The 21,393-nt window shown below is 35.7% G+C and overlaps 2 protein-coding genes across 4 annotated transcripts in view; both read right to left on the bottom strand.

Annotated features, from left to right (window-relative positions):
- LOC136032275 (large ribosomal subunit protein mL66-like) overlaps window positions 1-21,393 on the bottom strand; it is a 414,576-nt gene that overhangs the window by 35,366 nt on the left and 357,817 nt on the right. The gene's annotated exons all lie outside the window — the stretch shown is intronic.
- Window positions 1-21,393, bottom strand: part of LOC136032204 (monocarboxylate transporter 5-like) — a 131,259-nt gene that overhangs the window by 57,070 nt on the left and 52,796 nt on the right. For all 3 annotated transcript variants that reach the window (XM_065712411.1, XM_065712426.1, XM_065712419.1), the window contains exon 6: window positions 16,559-16,737. In XM_065712411.1, the coding sequence (XP_065568483.1) occupies window positions 16,559-16,737 (179 nt within the window). The remainder of the gene's footprint in view (window positions 1-16,558; window positions 16,738-21,393) is intronic.

Raw genomic sequence — 21,393 nt, 5'->3', positions numbered from 1 at the left:
GGCATAAATTATTGCATTACAGCGTCCCTTCAAAATCGTATCATTCATTCGTAGAATGTATAAGCGGCTCAGAAGCCAAGTACAAACAATTGAGGGAACAACCGAAGAATTCCAAACTTCTGTTGGTGTTTAGCAAGGATACATCCTCTCACCTCATATGTTTAATCTTTTCCTCCATTGTGTAATGTCACATGTTGAAGGAACCAATAGGGCAATGATAGGAGGGATCGTAATTGACAAGGTGGCATACGCGGACGACATAGACACGATCGCTGGATTCGTCGCTGAACTCCAAACCAAAGCAGATAACGTGAAAGTAGTTACAGGAACCTTCGGAATGAAAATAAACGAGGATAAACCGAAAGGCATGTGCATGTCAAAGTTCAATAGCCCATACCCACCAAAGGCGGAAATAGAGTGAGTAAACAGCTTTATATATCTGGTGAGCCAGATCACGAGCGACAATGAACACTCAGTGGACATCAAAAGGAGCCTCGCATTGGGTAGCACCAGCTTCAAAGCTCTGATGCCAATATGGAAGCAAAATCGAATCTCAGTGAAGCTTAAACTTAGACTATTCTGATCCATCATCATTCTTGTAGCTAAGTACGGTTGTGAAACGTGGACAGTCAGATAAGATGACTCCAGTCTATTCACTGCGTCTCAAAGCTACTTCGTCAAATCGCTGGCATAACATACGTAGATCAAGTCTCAAATGCCGACCTACTCAATGGACTACAGTATAACACTACCATACTGAACAGGGTCCGTGTCCAACAATTCAGGTGGATTGGCCACCTCCAGCGCATGGTGCAGCGACCAACTACCAAAAGTTGCCTTCGAATGTCGCATTCACGTTTCTCGCCCTCGCGGTTGCCCTCCGAAGCGCTGGATGGAGAACTTATCCGACTGCAACCCCCCTGGTCTTCTCAGAATAGCCCAAAACAGAGAGCAGTATAGGCCACAAATACATTAACTTGTGAGGAGAGAGGCCCTGAGACGACCACCAAGGCCGGATGGGACTGAAGTAAGTAAGTCAAGCATAATTAACACCAAAAATAAAAAACACCAATTAATTTTAAAAACTTGAAGCATTTAATTAATAAAACAATTCTTTTTGCAATAGTTGAGTCGAATTGGAATTTAAAATAAATAAAAATTAATGGTTAACAGATAACACACCACACATTCACAAAACTAATTTCGATAGAATAAGTCGTGATACTCTCCGATGAATTCTTAATAACTAGCGATGAATTGTAAACACGAAAACAACCCTGGAAAACAGAATGTTCTCTTAGGAGCATAGAATTCCAAAAGTAACCAACAGAAAACAGAAGTCTTTAACTAGTCTTTCACCGGTCCTGATGCCTATAATGTTTCTTTACAAATAAAATTCTCTATCTTATGCGTATACTGTAAAATATCATCTATTTAATTAAACAGAGTCCTTCAATTTAATCATCTTATCCAAGTCTATTTTAAGCAAGTTCATTTTTGCTAGATATGCACAGATATCCAGCATAATCTGCGAAGAAAAAACTTTGTTATTTTTAATCCGTTTTTGCCTGTTTTTGTTTTCTTTCAATACAAACAAAATACCTTACGAAAAGATTGTTGTTTAAATTAGGCTATGAGACTAACAAAGTCAGCCTGATTTTTTGTGTGCTAAAATTGGACATGAAATGTGGGTTTTACTCCCTACCTCCCTTAAAATTCCCCGTGAAATATGTACAACTTCAGATAAAGAGTCCAGCTGGTACGTTGTAATCAATATATTTTTTTTGTACATATAATAGATTGAGTAATTGTTATAGAATCAAAAATATATAAATGACATTTTTTTTTTGTTAAGCAGTTTTTTTTTCAAAGGAAGTTTTTTTATACTTGCCATCTTTTTTTATTCCAGAGGGGGGTCATAAAAAAACCTATTATGAGATAATAAATATGAATTTATGCAAGGCATGTAGATTGATGATGTAGGCTAACTATCAATTGGGCCATTATGCTTCTCTGTGTGACTTTCCGATAACCTGCGAGTCTCGGTGAAAAAAAAAAAAGATTTAGGAATAAATATGAGAATTAAGAAATAAATAATGAGATGTATGCAGATCATTTAAAAAGTAATTTTCCTTTTTTGGAGGGTGCATTCCTTATCTAAAGACCATTTTAAATCGATTAGCTAACTTAAAATTTGAATTTCCTGGCATTTCAATCCTCTTCGGGTAAAATTTAATATCCAAAACGTCAGAAAACACCACTTTACTCTGACACGACCTCTTCATTTACTTATAGATATCATCCTCCATTGATGATCTATCAATAACTACTACTACTAATAATAACTCACTGCAGCACCAAGCCGCCTGAGGCCAACACAGCTACGCACGCTCCTCCTCCAACCTAGTCTATTTAAAGCCTCCCTCTTTACACCCTCCCAGGAAGTTCCCATTTCCTTTAAATCTTTATTTATGACATCCTCCCAACCCAGACAAGGACGGCCTGCTTTCCGTGTAGCCCCAGACGGTTGGCCAAAAAGGACAATCTTCGGCAATATGTCATCCTTCATCCGTAGAACATGGCCTAGCCATCTCAACCTTTCTTTCATTATAGCCCCAGAAAGCGGGATTGAGCCACACTTTTCGTACAACCTACTGTTTGAAATACGGTCAGTCAGCCGGGTACCCAGAACAATCCGTAGGCAATTTCTCTGGAAAATATCTAGTAAATTGTCATCTGCTTTTCGGAGTGCCCATGCTTCAGAGCCATATCTGACCACTGTAACCTCAGTATTAACCTCAGCAACACTACAACAATCATGTCATTATCAGCTGAAAATTAATGAATAAACACAGAGCTCATTGTACCATTAATGTCACACCTTAGTGCCATTTTCAAGATGGGGTACAATGGTGATTTGAATGGTGCCCTTTTCATTTTAGTCTCACGCTATTTTGGAGGAGTTTCAAAATCATTTCTTGAAGTTATCCTAATTCTTTTATTACAATAGGCTTTTACTTTTAATCGAAATAATTAATCGAAGATTAATCAAAATACTAGTTGCCCTTCTTGAGTCCTATTCTGACAGCAGTTTTTCCCCACTAGTTGTTGTTTTCCTCAAAATGTCTTCAAAATGTTTCTAGACACAAAAAAAAACACATGAGGACGCAAAAGTTGAAAAAGACGAATAAAGTATTACAAATACAGATAAAGTTTGAGATCGGAAGTTGCTAAACCATGCTAATATTATGTTTGCAGCGATAGCTAAATCTTATTAAAGAGAGAAAAACACGGCCCATAGTAACCAAAAGTTAAAAATATGTTTAAAAATATGTCTGGTGAGAGAAAATTGCCATTTGTAGCTTATTCTGGAATTGTACCTATTATTTTGACAATATTATCATTATTAGAGAACGTACAATTAATCACCATGATGCAATTTTATGTTTAAAACAAACTCCAAGGAATTTTGATAAGAAGAATGAAACAGTCTGAAAATGGCGTCAGACTGAAAAGAAAAGCTCACCGTTGAAATCTCCAATTCTCTAGTCCATTGCTAGGACTGATTTATAACCCATTTCTCTGGTTTCAATTTTTTTTTCAGGTTCAATTCTTAGATAGAAGATCTTTTTTTTTATGAATTTTCTTTCAGTCATCAATTTGTTTCTAATGTTCATTTCAGCTAAAATATTAAGTAAAAGGAGCAAGTAATGAGAACCACATATACTAGCAACAATTTCATATATAGTTGAATTTTTTATTTGTAACTCTTCATAGTTACCCAGAATAAATACCCGACGGACTCTTTTTGTGACAAATACTAGATTTTTAGGGCTAACTTTAAACATGTGTGAAGTTAGACCTTTCTTTAATGCCCTATTTTGGCTAAAAACTACTGTTAACTTCTTTATTTCCTTTGCCTAACTAAGAAAAAGATCTTTTTACAAAGTTTATTGTCAATATTTTGAAAACTAACAAAATGTGCAGAAATCAATTTAAGACCACAAAATTTTTCTGATGAAAGTAAAGAGCGAACTTGTTGAAAATTAAAACGTGTAACGAACAAAAATACTGTTTCCTGGTTTATCCAACATATTTTCGGAAAACAGTTTCAAACTAACTGGCTCATGGTGTTCCCCTATTTTTGTAGATTTCTGAAAAGCTAGCAATTAACTGAAAACTAAGTTTTCTTGACTTTCTTGAAAAGTCCAAATCGTGTTGTAAAAATTATAGTTTCATTGCTGGAAAAGATTTTTGAGAACCTTATGAATTATTGTTGATTTTACTGATGGGCACTTGAAGATTTTTCTACTTCTAATCCTGTTTTATTGCGTCAGCTTTGTCTTTCCAGTAAAGCGCTAGTTTTTCAGAAATATGTTGCCTAAAAAATGAAGCAGTATTTATTGTTCGTCTGAAGTTCCAATTTCGGTCGTTACTTTGGTCATTTTTTCTGACGTTTTTTAAAATTAATTGAGGAAAGGTCAGGTTTCTAATTTTTCTAAGTTGGACTTAGACTTGGCTGTTTATTGAAGATAACATTTTACATTGTCTTTACATGAACTAAATCAATTTCATCGACTTTGGAAATAGACAAATGTATCCTACTTTCTAATGAAAACAGTTCTGAGTACTTTGGAAGTGCAAATAACCAAATGAATTGTAAATAAAAGAATAAAAAGCTGATGAATAGCCTGCAGAGATGTGGCAGAACCGCTCATCAGAAACTACATCTAGCCTATTTATATTAATTGGCTATGTCGGTAACTAACAGCTCTGAAATAAAACCTCTGACATTATGCAACATTTGCCCAAAGCCATCCTACCAAGAAAGTATTTCTCATTATCCAGTCAAAAGGGATCTGTTCTTCATCCTGTAGAAAATGCCCCCTCTCCTGGGTAAGTACCCTCGTACTGGTTTCTGGTTGGTTTCTAATCACTTAACTTATAAAAAAGGACTAAAACTCAAAACATCTAATCAAATGAACATCCTTCGATGTTTCTACAGCCACAAGGCGGATGTGAGCATTAGGATGGGACTGCCTCCCTCCCATACGGAATAAGTTCTGCTCATTTGGGATTTAATATCCTTCTTTACTTTCATAATAAAAGCGTAGGCCAAAAATATTCACAGAATTCAAGAGGGATTAAATATCAATTTCACATTTTTAATGCGTTTTTTTTTAATTTTATTGTTCCCCTGAAAATAATAACCCCAAAGAAAAGCTCTAAATACGGCCCTGGGGATTCAATTTCTCCCTCCACCCTCCCCTAGCTTCTATCTTAGAAATAATTCTGTATTCATCTTAAGGCTCAGAGTGTTGGCATTAAAATGCACTCTTTGTGACATCTCTCTTCCTCCCTAACTAGCCCAAATATTTTTAAAGTCTAAACTGATTTCACTGTCTTGTTGATTTCTCTGCTCTACCATTCAAACATTTGCTTATAAGTGCTTTAAACCTCTACAACGGGGTTCTATGATTGTTTTGCAGTTAGGGAGGGAGAGAGATGTCTTAAAGGTTGCATTTCAATACCAAAACATTCCAACTCTCATTAAGCCTTCTGATATGTACAGAATTATTTCTAGGGAAGAGAATCGTAAAATAAAATGGTTTTATTATAATAAGGCCATTTTAAACTTTAGTAGTATTCCCTCTCTGCTTTCAAGCTCTCAATAGCCCTGCAATACAAGCGACTAGTACCCCCAGGGTGTCCATACAAGCGGCCAGGTATCCCTTCGATCCCCTAAAGACGGAGGTACATGTTACCTAATTGGGTTTGGTTGTTACATGACAGGGAAATGTCTTCTAAGAGATGCAGGTGTCTCTTACACAATAAGGACGGTGTCCTTTGGTTGTGATGCAAAAGGGTTTGGGTGTTACGTAATAAGACTTGTTAGTGACCGACAGTCAAGCAGGGTTGTAACTGAGGGAGAAATTCACGTGTGTGTTACGTACTAACGGTTTACACGTGGGATATGACGCAATCTTGCGTGCCATGTTAGATTTATTGGGGGTGAGGGAACATGTGGGTGTTACGTCATGACGATGTACAATTGGAATGTTACATGATACTTTAAGAGATTTTATTTTCTTTCACGTAGATTTTCTTGGGGAACCCCTCACGGAAAATTCCTCCATATAAAGTTCCGCCCACATAAAATCCCCTCCTCATCATGAAAGTTACACCTAGTCAATTCCATACTAGCTGAAAATTACCCCGGGAAAATGTCTTGCGGACGATTCAGGTTGAAATTTTTTTCTTAGCCAACTTTTATTAGAGAAGGACTTTAATTACTGAATGTGCTTAAAATTATGTCGGACACCCCCCTCCTGGCAAAATTTCCGTCACATCCCCCGACCCCTAGTAGATAGATGCTCCGGCAGAAAATTCCCTTTGGTGAATTTATCCTGTGGTAAACTCCCCTATGAAAAATTTATCCCGTGGAAAATCCCCGACCTAAGGAAAGATAATCGAGACAATTCCAATAGGTAAATATTTCCCCCAGGAAAATCAACTTAATATCTCCATATGCAAAATAGAAGTCTTGTAAAAGATTCTTGGCAAATTCCCCCAGGATAACAATTTTCCTTGGAAATTTCAACCCCCCCACTGGAAACTTCCCTGCGCACGGGAAGTTTTCCCTGTAAAAAATTTTCCCCAGCAGAAAAGCCTCCCCCTTCGCCTGTATGCTTTCCCCCCTTCGCCTTCGCCTGTATGCTTCCCAATAAGAAATACTACACGTAAACAATGGATAACTTTCCTGACTTACAAACCTTTCCCCAGGGTCTGTGGGGGGTAATGTTCTCCTCAAAAACAGGGTTACTGGGCTTTTCAACTATGCTTAAAAAAATGGCTCTCTCCATTTTGATCGGATGTTTTTTAGGAGAAAAGGAGGGTGGGAGGAGGCCAGTTAAAAAGGGTACTAGAACTTTTAACTGCTTTTCAAATGAGCCCTTTCTCGATATTCTAGGACTACTGGTTCGTTGCGATCAACGAGGGGCAAAATAAACAAGAAGAAAAACAAATAAACATGCATCTTTCTTCTGGGAAAAATACGAAATTCAACATTTTTTTAGATGTAGCTTGAAACTTTTACATCAGGGCTCTCCAGTTTGATTTTCATTAAGGTTCCTAGAATTTTAGGGGGTGCTTCCTCCTTTTTCAAAAATCAGGCAAATTTTCTCAGGCTCATTACTTTTAATGCGTGCTAAACTTGATGAATCTTATATATTAGGAATCAAACAGTTCGTGGTAACGAACTGTGAATAAGGAGTGACCCAGCTCAATAGTAACTGAAACTCTGAAAAACGAAATTTTAATATGAATAGTTACACCAAAAGACTCGCATTTTAATGCTGATTTTAAATATATAAGTTTCATCAAATTTAGTCTTACCTATCAAAAGTTAACTTATTTTAGAAAATAGGGGTAAACACCCCCTAAAAATCATAGAATATTAACGAAAATAACACCATCGGGTTCAGGTTATCAGAGAACCCTACAGTAAAAGTTTCAAGCTCCTATCTGCAAAAATGTGGAATTTTGTATTTTTTGCCACAAGACAGATCAAGGATGCGTATTTATTTGTTTGTTTTTTGTTGTTTTTTTTTTTTTGCCCAGGGGTGATGGTATCGACCCAGTGATCCTAGAATGTTGCAAGAAGAATCATTCTAACGGAAATTAAAAGTTCTAGTTCCCTTTTTAATTGAAAAAAAATTGGAGGGCACCTGAGCCCCCTCCTACGCTCATTTTTTCCCAAAGTCACCGGATCAAAATTCTGAGATAGCCATTTTATTCAACATAGTCAAAAAACTAAAAAGTATGTCTTTGGGGACGACTTATTCCACCACAGTCCCCGTGGGAGGGGCTGCAAGTTACAAACTTTGACCAGTGTTTACGCATACTAATGGTTATTGAGAAGTTTACAGACACTTTCAGGGGGATTCATTTGGTTGGGGGGAGGGGCTGAGTGGACGGGGTTATACGGGGGGAACTTTCCATGGAGGAACTTGTCACAGGGGAAAAGAATTTCCATGAAGGGGGTGCAGGATTTTTTAGTATTTTTTCAAAGAGCAATGAAAAAATAAATATGAAAAAGTTTCTTCAGCAAAGTGAGGAGCAGCATTAAAACTTAAAACGAATAGAAATTATTACGCATAAGAGGGGTTCACCTCCTTGTAATACCTCGATCTTTACGCTAAAGTAAATTTATTAATTTCAACTATTTATTCTACAGCCTTTTTGATTCAGGGATCATTCTTAAGGAATTGGGACAAAATTTAAGCTTTAATATAAAGAGTGAGGTATTGACGAGGGGGCGAGCCCCCTAGTTGCCTTTTAAGTAACCAAAAAATTGGTGGGTAACTAGGCCTATTCCCCTGCTCCTTTTTTTTCTCAAAATCGTCCGATCAAAACTATGAGAAAGGCATTTAGCCAAAAAAAAATTAATATGTAAATTTAATTTTAATTATTCATGTGCGGAGAGCCAAAATCAAAACATGCATTAATTCAAAAACCTTCAGAAATTAAATAAAAAACAGGTTTTTTTTAACTGAAAGTAAGGGGCGACATTAAAACTTAAAACGAACAGAAATTACTCCGTATATGAAAGGGGCTGTTCCCTCCTCAGCGCCCCGCTCCTTACGCTAAAGTTTTTGCTGCTTTCAAGGAGACACACTCGTGCCTCTTTAAAGAGGCGAACCACGACAATGTTAAGCGATCTTCGGTTCCAGTGGTCGCAGAGGGATGGGAAGGGATGCATTTCGTAGCCCGAGCTCCAACTAAGAAACATACCAAATTTCATCCCCCTCCGACTTTTCCTTCTTGGGGAAAATCTGGCCGAAAGTTTCAACCCGTCAACCCCAGCCCCCCTTTAAAGTTGTCCGATCGGGCTGAAATTCACAAGTTAAGGTCCCCTAGGGCCCAGGAGCTTATCCGTGAAATTTCAGCTCGATCTGATAACTCCTTCCCTGTTTTCCAGAAACCACGCATAGCCACTTAATGTTCATTTTCTTTTTTTTTCTTTAAGCCTACAGTTCACAGCCGACATCGGATCTGGGTGTACGAAGACTCATTCGACGCGGAATTCTCCGAGTAAGTGCCCTTGAAAGTTTCGTAGGAAAATCTTAAGCTTAGAAAAACCCATTTCCCCATTGAAGGTAAAATTTTCTCTTGTAATAACATCACTTGTTTGAAAAAATTCTTACACTAACAGCGGCTTGGCGCAGCGGAAGCGTGCTGGGCCCATAACCCAGAGGTTGGTGGGTCGAAACCGCTAGCTGCTAACTTTTTAAAATTTGTAAAATTAGGTAATTTTGTCAGTTTGAATTTATTGATACAGAAAGGGAGAAAATAAACATGGAAACATGTGATCAGAATTACATACTGGAATGTTCAGAAGAATTTATACTGAAGCGGGGGTAAGGCTTGATGGAAGCAAGTTAAAAGAACCATTTAAATTGATTTCCTAATTTAAGCCGTTGGTGAAATTTTCTATTGTAATAACTTGTTTGATAACAAGCATAACAGCAGCTTGGCGCAGCGGAAGCGCGCTGGGCCCATAAGCCGGAGGCGGGTGGGTAAAAACTACTAGCTGCTAAATTTTTAATTAAGCTGCTAAACTATTAAAATTATCAAAATTAGATAATTTTGTCAGTTTGAATTTATTGATACAGAAAGCGAGAAAATAAACATGGAAAATTATTATTAAATTACATCCACCATGGATTGCAGAAAAACGTACAGAAATAATATGAAAAAAACTTCGTTTTCTTAAAGAGTTAAAGAGGCTGCGTTCCAAAGTCGAACCTTAAAACGTACAGGAATTAGGAGAGGCAGTTGGGGGGCTGCCGCCCCCCAAAACCCCCGCTTGTAAAGACTCTTTTGTACAGGTTTTTTGTTGTGGGGGGCTGCCGCCCCCCTAACCCCCGCTCTTGGCTTCGGAAAGGCCCTCTTTTAATTAACAGAAAATTGAAATGAATGAATAATGGAATAACTTCGAAAAATGTTAAACACAAGAGGACAGGAGAACCATTGCGCCGAAACTAGTAATTAGTAACAATGAAGTCCCCCCACAACAAAAAACCTGTATAAAAGAGTCTTTAAAAGCGGGGGGTTTGGGGGGCGGCAGCCCCCCTACTGCCTCTCCTAATTCCTGTACGTTTTAAGGTTCGACTTTGGGACGCAGCCTCTTTAACTCTTTAAGAAAACGAAGTTTTTTTCATATTATAAAAAGTAGAGTTGAGAAAGAGTCAAACTTTAGCGTAAGGAGCGGGGCGCTGAGGAGGGAACAGCCCCTTTCATATACGGAGTAATTTCTGTTATAGTAAGTCATATAGTAAAAAGTAAATTTTACTTTCAGTTAAAAAAACTTGTTTGTTATTTTATTTAATCAATATGATATGCTAATCCTTTTGATATATCTATTTATAACAAAATTCCGTTATTTAGAGTTTCAGTTGCTATTGAGCCGCATCGACGAACTGTTTAATATTAATTCTCTGGCATTGAATTTAGTAGTGAATGCAGACCTTATCACTTCTTTGGATTGTTTCTCACATTTTGTTAAATCAAACGATTGATGAAAGTTTTTTAATTAAAATTTCTCTCTGTGGACGATTCTAATTATCGTGAATCTCCATAGGCTTACCAGCCTATGTGAAAAGTTTGAGGTTATTGTTAAGATTCGAGCTGACAGTCGATACGCATAGTATTTTCGAGCTACAAGAGCTCGGGAGGAGGGGGTTTTCTTCTAGGTAATAAGTATTTTGCCCCCTGCGGTAAAATATAGTATGCCTTATCAGTGTTACCAGGCATTTCCACCATTTGGGCACTATTTTCGGGTACTTGTACATTGATATTTTCCGATAATCAATTTTTTCACCTCTTGCACATTTTCTCTAGAAACAGTATGTCTTGAGCACACTTGATCATCATCTGGGTCATTGTGGGTGTTAGAATATTGACAACTACTCAAGAAAAACTGACAACTCGAGTTGAGTAAAATACGAGGAATTAGGATGGAGCGGACTTCATCGCATTTTGAGGTAAAGAAATAAAGACATAAACTACGTTAACTAATTTTGTCGACCAAATTTTTGAGGTATGCACTTTTAGTTTTGCATTCATATTTTTGTTCGCTTATAATACGAAACTTCTTTGCATTTTTTCAGAAAAGTGTGTATTTATTTAGTGTACTTCATTAACTTTATGATGAAGGAAATCTTATTTTATTTTTAGATCCAGGCATATGTGTGGGAAATAATTCCAGATGGAAGGGCAAAATTGGAAAATGACAAATGAATAAAAAAGAAAGAAAAAACAGGCAAATGATTTGGTGATAAGAAACTAGGGAATTTTTTTAAGAGTATTTAAAATTTGGTGGGGAGAGGGTCTTTGCCACGGGACCTTTATTCCCTACATAGTTTATATCTTCTATATGTTTATATTTTCTACATATCTTGTCAGTCAACAGAATCAAATTTTTTCGGTTGAACTGCGAAAGCTATTTTGAAATTTTTTAATCAGACTTGTTGCATAATATATATATTGCATAATAGCTTATATTTCGTAATCCATACCTCTGAATTACTTTTTTGGTAGAGAATAAAATTTAATTACTGTATTTGGCAAGACTCTGCTGACACCTATTTCTTTAAAGCAGAATGAATTTAGAGCATTGAGTTTTTTATACTCGCTACATTGTGGAAAGAAATGAGGCAGACACTTGTTCGAAAAAGAAGATGAAAAAACTACCAGACTGAAAAAAAAAAAAAATTTTGAATTTGATTTTAGAGAAAGCAAAATATAAAATAAGTAGGCTTCTGAATGCTTTGACACTGTATTCGACTATTATATCTGGCAGACAAAATCAGTTTAAAATAGATCTGAAATAATTAAATATAATAAAAATATTCTTACATAATAAAAAATAATAGAATAGTTTAATTACAACATTAAAACAATGTGATAAAATAAAACAATAAAACATATTGAAGAAACATTTTAAAATACAGTATGTACAATTGGAATCTGAATCTCACTTAAACAAGGTTCAGTCATGAACACCCTTCATTCCCAGGCCATTTCCAATATTTTTATCGTGGGTAGGGTTATTTTTCGTGGGTGGGGGAAAGCAACTAAAATTTATTTTAAAACGCATTGAAATTCGTGCATGTACATTTTTGTTACTCCTTTATTAATCGGACGAAAATTTCATATGAATTTAAACCTGGTGCCCCCTCCCTTGGTTTCTTGATTCCACGTAATCACACTATAGATCTGCATACGCAGTTTATAAATGGGGTGTATGCAAGTTTATTTACGTCTTCAAGGGTGTGAAGGGCAACCAACCTATCTGTTCTGCAGGTTTTGATGGATTTCAGAGGGATGCTGTGTAGAAACAGGGAGTAGATAGAGAAAAGGTAACTTTAAACTGAAAATGACGAAACCATTCTTTTTTGCTATGGTCTTTATTTCAGAATTCTAATTTTTGCAAATGACTTGAATAAAAAAGGAATTATTTTTGGAATATAAAATTCCTCAACAAAACGATCACCAAAACAAGGGTGCCATCCCATAAGATACATTTTAAGAAAAAAGGAGAAAAAAAGGCACTTTTGATGTGAAGGTACTTGGTATAGTGTCTATACTTAGTAGATCAAAGCGATAAAGTCAACTAAAAACTTAAGGTTGAATTTTAAGCTTTTTCCGGCTTAAAAAAAAACAAACTAATGTACATAAAACGGGGCGAAATCCCTACACTGTCCCCTGTTTTCATTTCTGCTTTGTAACAGTATTTAGGGTTCAGTTGTTGCGAAATGATGGAAATAAAAATTTAGGTTAAAAATAACCATAATTATAACCAGATAAAAAGAAGGGAAAGGAGAATAATGATAATAATAAAAAAATTTTTTACAATATAAAATTATTCTTCTTATAAATGCAAAGTGAGCAGCCTACTTTCAATTAAAATTTTGGAAATGAGCTTTTTAAAATACAGCAGATGGAGGGATGGCATTTGCAAAACTTATGAATAAAATTTTAGGTGTTCATTTCATCAATTTTTAGCAAGGGAATAAACAGGTTATTTTTTACCTGTTTATACAAACAAAGCTGTGTATTCAAAGTTCCTAGCTGTCTTTGCTAATTTCTTTAGTAATAATGAGATTGTTTCTATTTTGTGTTTTTTGACAAAAAAGTTTTTTCCGGTTTTTATGTTATTGATGAATACTTTGAATGGTGAATCGGGTGGTATATTTTTTTTTTTCTTAGCTGCTGTCTGTCTCAAAATTAAACTTAAGTCAATAATTTTAAATCCGATGTTAGAAAAAAATATGTACATAAAAGTAAAATTGAAAAATAGGCCTACACATGAGTGAAAAGGCGTGCACAAACTCCCTTAATTTTGAATAAAAAATTCTGATAAGACATTGAATCTACTGATAAATGCTCTAGAAAACATAAAACTGTATGACAAATATCCTTACTTGAATATTTTTGCCGTAGGCTAATAAATATTTTGTACATTTTCAATCCATTTTCTACCTGAGGCTTTTCGTTTGTTCAGATTGGTTAAAACCTGTTTCCAGAAAATGACTTTTAGGAGTGTCTTTAAACTACCCAAAATTTGCATCTTAATTCGGATAAGAGCATATAAAAGAAAGAATACCTGAACACGGATATTTCGCAAATGTTGTTAGGGTGAATTCTTCTCCTTGAGATTGTTCAAAATTTATCTGGGGTCTCAGTGAGACCTTCGTGTCTCAATGAGTTGTCTGTTGTAGCAGTAAGGGAAGTTAGAAACTCTAATAAATTTAGGCCAGTTTTTGGAATGAATTTATGTCCAACGGTATCACGGCACTAAATGGTTGAAGCCATGTGCGACAAAAAAAAAAAAAATCAATAAAAAAAAATAAATAAATAAGAAAGACCTTAGATCAACGCCAAATCAAAGATGTGTCTACTTCACTAATAAGAAAACGAATAGCAATTTGTGTTAGCATTTAGGAGCTAACAAACTTTGCTTTTCCATTTTCTCAATCTCTTAATAATATTGGCATTTATAAGATCTAGCCATAGAAATATACACAGACATCGTTCTTGCACTAGATTACCTTCGTTTTTTTTTATTTAAGACTGAACCCACTCTACAAAGTTCAAATTTTGGAGCCTTCCTCAAGCGTTAAATCTGCGCATTTATCATTATTTAAAAAAAAAAAAAAATAGAAGCGAAGATGTCAAAACGATAAAAGAGTGTTCTAAGGGTGAATTAGATAAACTTGATTGAACATCGTATTAAGGCACAATACGTAAAATACTGGAAAAATAATGAACAAGCTGTATAAAATCTTGAGGTTTCGTGGAGTAGAGGGGGCACATTCAAAACCAGGAACGAATACTGATTGGAGATTTTTGAGTATGATGTCGTTTTTGCGACCTAATAGCACTGGAAAAGTGGGGGGTACCCTTATGGGTTTACCAGAGGCATGCAAAGTATTTTGCAAGACAGAAACTGGAGTAATTACCATAAATATAGTTTTCTAAATAAGGAACAGTGGCGATGAACTTCTATATTCTAAAGATTCAAGTGCCATGTACAAGTACGCCTAAGATGTATGCAACAAACAAGAGAAATAAAATGCAAGGTAAAATTGAATCCAATGGGAATAGTCTTCTCCCTATCCTTTCAAGTTATTCTTATGTCAAACAGTGCCAAGTTCATATCAATAGCATCGCATTGCCAGCTAAAAACAAACAGAAAACATTCTATACATTAAGGATGATTTGCTTAAAGCACCCACCGTTTACACTTTTATTGATCTCCAAAAAACGTTTGATCTTGTTAATTACAATGTATTAGTTCAAAAACTTGTCACTCAATTCAATATTGACTTTTTACTGGCCAAACTAGTTACCTCATTCTTGTTAATCTGATCACAGCTAGTCAGATACTAGAATCATAATTCTAATCCTCTCCCCGTTCATAACGGAGCATCCCAAGGTACTCTCCTAGATCCACTCCTTTTTTTCAGTTATGATAGAAGTCTTACTAAAAAAATTCCTCGACAGATGGAAATGACCTTACGGTTGCTGAAACCTGCTGTAGAAATTAAATGAGTAGCCCTATGAACATCCTTACTGACATTGCGAATGATGTCTTGGAATTAAACGACAGAGTAAACCCTTCTAAATTCTATGAAAATGCCAATTATTTCCTGAGATTCCAACCTCTATTATTTAATCTTATATCTCCTGAAATTTCTGCATCCTCCTTGGATTTACTTGGTGCCACAATTTCACCTTCTTCAAATAGGATATCCATACTAATAATATTATTCACAAAGATCTTACGTCTATCTCCTCCTTAAGCCCTTGAATAAACTTTGCGCCCCCTTCCCATTCCTTACGAAATTATACCTTCTTTGTCGACCCATGTCTTGAATATGCTTGTCTGTATTGGCACCTGGCATTTCGCGGGAAGAGTCAGATAAAATTGAATAAAAAAAAAGCCTTGCGAATAATTTTCAGGAGGTGAAGTTCTATGCTCTTTTCTTCTAAGAAACAGTAAGCTTAGAAATAATTCGGTGCAGGAGCTTTAAGTAGTGCCTTTGTTTTTCAAATAATACAATTAAAAACCCTCGAGCGGAAAATATTTCCCCGAGAAGAACTACCCGTGGAAGCCTGGCCCACTTGGGCCGTCTCTCAGACTATTCTTAAAAGTGTATTGTCTCTCCTTCACTGCTTGATTTTAAGATACGAAAATAAGTTATTCTTTATATTGAGGAAAAAATGGAGAAAACATCCAACTAATTTACTGTTCTTGTTTCTTATCTGTTTATGTTTAGCACATTTTAAAGAAGAAAGCACTGGGTTATATTCCCCAATAAGCATAACCTAAATCCCTCAAAATCAGATTATGTTTACACCTGTCTAAATAGTATCGGAGAGAGTTTATTGATTATTTGTAAAAAGGATATCGGCACTAAACCCAAAGTAAGGAGAACTCCTCATGACACACATTATATAATTTAAATCTTTAAAAAAGCCCCCTTCTTGGGAGCTTTTCATGAGGACCCATAGGCTTCAGCTTTTATTGTCTGACATTTAAGCGTTCACTCGAGGTTGATTTTTTTTTTCTTTTCTTTTAGTTCTGATAAATTTAGAGTCCTGGTAAAGGGTATAGATTAAGATTACGACCATGATAGGTGAGGCCGAATCAAAGTACTTCGTTGTGGTTCACCGAACAGATTTTGCCCTTAGTTTAAGGATAACAAATCAGAAGAGTTTAAGTGAAGGCAATTGTAAATAATGTCTTTTAAGGTGACTTAAAATCTGATTAAGAATTAAACTAAGGCAAAATTATTGCCTACCATTAATCACTTGAACGGCTATACAGTAGATGCGCCATGTGAATTACACCCCTACTTTGTTTGATTTCTTTTCTTTCCACTATTTTCAGTTTTAGAATTACAATATTTTCGGGAAAAACTTGCCATTCTGGAAAAGTTTTGTGAAGGAAATTTTGTGTCTGGGTTTTACAAGAGATTTCTATACTTACCACATGTGTTATTTGGCCACTGTGGAAGCTGGCATACGAATCATTTTGCCTCATCTTTTCATCGCGAGCTCGTTTTATTCTTTGCATTAATGGAGTTCCTACAACTTCAGGCTCTGGTCGCCGTACCGGCTCCAGGGGGCGGAAAAATGCACCGAAAACTGCGCAATTTAAAATGATTCCTAGAAAAGATTTTTGCTTAGTAACGAACTGCCAATTTTGAATATGGAACGTTTCCAGTCCTAATGGAAAGGAAACAATTATATTACCGGCAACATAGAGACAATGGCGTAAATATTACCTATTAATTGAGTATAAGTGCTAGAAAATTCTCAAAAGTCAAAAACTTTGGCTATTTACCGGATCATTAATAGGTGGTAGGGATCATATGACCTTTGAATTATGTAAGTGACCCAGCACTCCCTTTACCTTAAAATCGGTTATTTTACTTCTCATGTTTACTAGACTAGGTTTTTTTTTTTTTTTTAATAACCTTCTCTCGCCAAAAATCCTTTCTTGCTGGTCCAGGGATGCTTCCACTCTTGGCGAGAAGCCTTTAAACTATATAATTGTTTGTTTGCTTTTCTAGACAATTATAATATAAAGTAAACTATCCGAACTTTGACACTCTCCAAAAAATGACATCGGATCAAAAAAAAAAGAGAAAATAATAATAAAAAGAAACATGTACCATAAAAACTGCTATGGTTAAAAACCCTGTGGTATAACCCTGGGGATGGGTATCAGTGATATATCCTTTTTTTATTTATTTCCTCCACTGCTAGCGAGGTACTAGAAAATTATAGAGAATTATTTAAGGGTTCGTTTTAAAAATGCTATATTCATATCCTCCTGTATTTAGCAAAACACTATATTTGAAATAAAATATATTTTGACAAAGAACTGCATCTTCGTATAGGATGATGAGTGAAGTCGTAACCGTAGGTTACCACCATAAACGATGTTATAGTAAAGCTATGTTTAGAGGTCAACTTAAACGACGTCGGTACCAATATAAAAGGTTTTCTAACAAGGTCAAAGAGGGCTTGTTTTTAAGCGAATTGCTAGTTTTACGTACTTTTGTATTCATAGAAAAAACTAACTCGAACCCATCGTAACCGAATTATTATAGTAAATAATATAAAATAACACAAGTAGGGTGAAGCTTCTCTCCGGGGAATTGTTTGATTTATGGGTGAGTCTGTGATGCCATACATGAGTGACTCCCCTGCCTGAACGCTTTAGTTCGTTCTTTACAATTCCAACTAAGAAAAAACCGAAGGCTTTTTCTCATGTGTTATATAAATCATTCAATTAACCAAGATAGTGCTGGCCTATTACTTCTGGTGCATAGCAATGATGACCACCAGCTTTGGCATAATAATCACCATATAAAGCAAGAATATATAGTGAAATACTCTGAATGGGTTTAGTCACTGAATAAAATCGGTTGCAGTGTTTTAACGCCACCGCGGTTTTCCGCCACCTTTTAGTTCAGGTAGGTCAGAATAGACATAAATAGAGACATAGACATAAGAACAGGCATAGAAATAAGAACAGACATAGACATAGAAATGGACATGAATGTATACAGAAATGGACACAAATCCAGAAATGGACACAAATCCAGAAATGTCCAGAAATGGACACAAATGTATACAAAAACATAGACATAGATATAGACATAGATATAGACATAGACATAGACAGACATAGACTAACCTAACCCGTCTATTTTGACCCAACTAATCCTCATGATGATTCAGAATTTCAATGATGGTTGATTCAAGAAGGGTGGCGGAAAAGATATGGTGGCGTTAAAGCACCCAATTCATAAAATCATTCAATAAGCAAATATAGCCTATATCCCGGACATTTACATTCTATGACAACACCAGCTATACATGACGTCTGATAAAAACTCTTATACATATACTGGATGAAGTTTACAAAACTGGTTTAAACGTCGTAGGCATGTCTGAGAAGCAGGTACTAGTCCCTGACTAGCTTAAAGGAAATTTATTGCTTTTCTTGAGGCTTAACAATTTCATTTATTTAAACAATATGAAAACTGTGATAATTAGTGGTACAGCGTTGAAAGACAATGACAGCAAAGAACGAAATCAAATGGAGAGGGAATTATTGCTTCTTAGTTTATGCAAAATATGTCTAGAATATTAGCTCTAACAAAACGACTCGTTATTATTTCCCAGAATTTGTAGAATTCTGAAAAAGTAGGGCTTTATCGAAAACTGAGCTTGTTCGCGTTTCTTTGAGACATTTATAGTGAAATTTATTGATTTCATGGAGGGTAGAAAGCTATTGATAACCTTATAAGCTAGTCTTTTATTTTCTATAAGCTACTTAATTTTTTCTTCTTCTAACCCTCTTTGGTTTTGTCAGTTTTATATGGTATAGATGCCATAAATAGTAGGCTATTTATATTCTTTCCTCATGAATTTTGAATATAAGTGGATACATTTTTTCCCTAGACGGCTTTTTCATTACCCTTTTTTATATTTTTACAAACTAAGGGGCTTGGGAGGGGTTGGTATTCAATAGGAAGGTCTAAAGCATCCACTTGAAGATTTTGTTGGTACACGGCACCAAGATCTGAATTTTCTTTTTGCCCTACTTACCACCTAGCTATCTAGCATAAAAATATACGCTAAGCATACAAATTTAAATTATAGCTGTCAAATGAGCTCTTAGAGGTGCTAGGGTGCCAAAATCTTTTGGTACACCACTACTGGTGAAGGAACAAAAAGAATTAAATAAGAAACATTATCATTTCAAGCTGTATAGTAACAGCTTCTTAATAGTGGCGTCTTTTAGGGGGGGGGCAAGGTGTTTCAGGGCAGTCCAACCCGCAATAATTTTGAGAAAAAAACTATAATTCATTAAATAACTTTAAAACTATTGCTCGTTTAAAGCTTCAAATTCGGTCTTTACTTCGAACAGATAAGTTTTTTGATTAATTCTAGCTCGTTTGAATTAAAATGGAATAGTTGTGGGTATCTAGTCATGGCTAATTGTAGAAAAAGCCAAAACAGATAGTCCAATTGAGTAAGAAGAAAAACCTGGCATTAATTCCCCCCCACTTCATTGCCGACGTTACCATCTCCCACTTATGCAACACCTCTCATGTCACTCCACAATGCCAAACTAAAAAACACGAAAAATAGTTGTCCATTGCGCTTCATTAATATTTATACAAATATACCGCCTTTGAAGTCTTATCCTCATGAAATAGATCATCTACTTCTTATACATGCTAAGTGCAGCATCAACCAGGGAGAATTTTGCTCTTGTTGGCACGTCTAGTGCTTGAAATAAATTATAGTCAGCAACAAGTTCGACTGTTTTCAATATCTGAATTAGATTTGGTACGTAATTTTGCGCTTTAAGCTAGATTAAGCAATTATTTGATACTTGATCAAGGCTATCCCATATGGCAGTGCCGAAGGAATTCAGACCTACAGAGTTCTAAGAAAAAAAAGTTTTTTTTTAACAAAAATACACATTGTGGGTGTCTTATGGCACTATGATTGCCTCATTAAGTTGAATTTATAAGATTCGCTTATAAATGAGCCCATACTTAGCGCTCTATGATTTATGTATCTGGCTTGGCTTTTCCATTTCAAAATGTCACTCAAATTGCATTTTAGAGTGCCTTAGGGTAGTTTATGAAGGCTTTGTCGAGTCTAATTTATAAAAAAGATAAGATATAAAATTAACCATGTTTCAGTACCGCGATAGCAACGAAATAAAGAGGACACATCGCTGCTGTCTATGAGTAGTATCCTATCTCTGCTTCCGACGACACACATATCCCATCATTTTAACCATACACATATCATATCATTCCGACAACACAAATATACCACCATGACTATTTGTAGAGTTTCGTAACACTCATGATGGAACACATCCTTTTAAAGTGGAAATTGTCGCTAAACTCATAAGAAAATGAAGTTTACCGTCTTTCTATTGATTGAGTTGCCTTCAGTTATTTTATATGAAGAAAGTAGTCAGGTATGTAACAAGAATAAAAGCAAAAGAGCAAAGTAAAATTGAAGAATTCATTGTGATTTCAAAATTTTTTTGGTTATCCTATGCTTGAAGAGCCTTTATCTCAAAATTCGGCTGAATCGTTATTGAACAAACTTATTTATTTGAATATCCCATTCCCCATAAAGTTTATTTATAATATCGTAAATATAGACGACAGCAAACTTAAAAACCTTTCCTAGCCATAATCACAGATATTGTAAAAAAATTCAAGTCACAACCTCCTTTAACAAAGTTTACGTCATGCCACATTTAGAAAAGTTCTGATTCACCTGGGTGCGGATATTACTCAAGTTGATGGACTGTACAAAGATGAGAGTGCCACTCCTGCTGCCAAAAGTACGGAAAAAGTCAAGTACATAAATGACGCAACAGCAGGAGCAGTCGGACGCGATTGGGACAGTTCAATTTCGGTCATTGTTGGTAATTTTAAAAGCGCCCGAAGTCTCATACTGTGCCCTCCTTGAACAGTTTGTCCTAGATTCCCTTGCTAGCCGTCGACAAAAACTGTTGCTTGCTTTTGGTACAGGGGTGTTGAACAACTCATCCCGTCGATCCATACTGACGCCTGATTTCAAACCACATCGAGAAAGACCGGCAAGATCAGTGGCAGAAGCTGTACCTCGTATACAGCTAATCAATGTGTCTTGAAACCGATATTTGAAAGGTTTTGTTCCCTCATTTGAAAAGTTTTTCCAATGTTACTGCTAGTAAGCAAGAATAACTGCAGCTTTAGTTCGTTAGTATAGTTATATGTATAGCTAGTT

This window comes from Artemia franciscana, chromosome 1 (assembly GCF_032884065.1).
Source record: "Artemia franciscana chromosome 1, ASM3288406v1, whole genome shotgun sequence".
Classification (NCBI taxonomy): domain Eukaryota; kingdom Metazoa; phylum Arthropoda; class Branchiopoda; order Anostraca; family Artemiidae; genus Artemia; species Artemia franciscana.
This window is presented reverse-complemented; position numbering and strand designations above follow the sequence as displayed.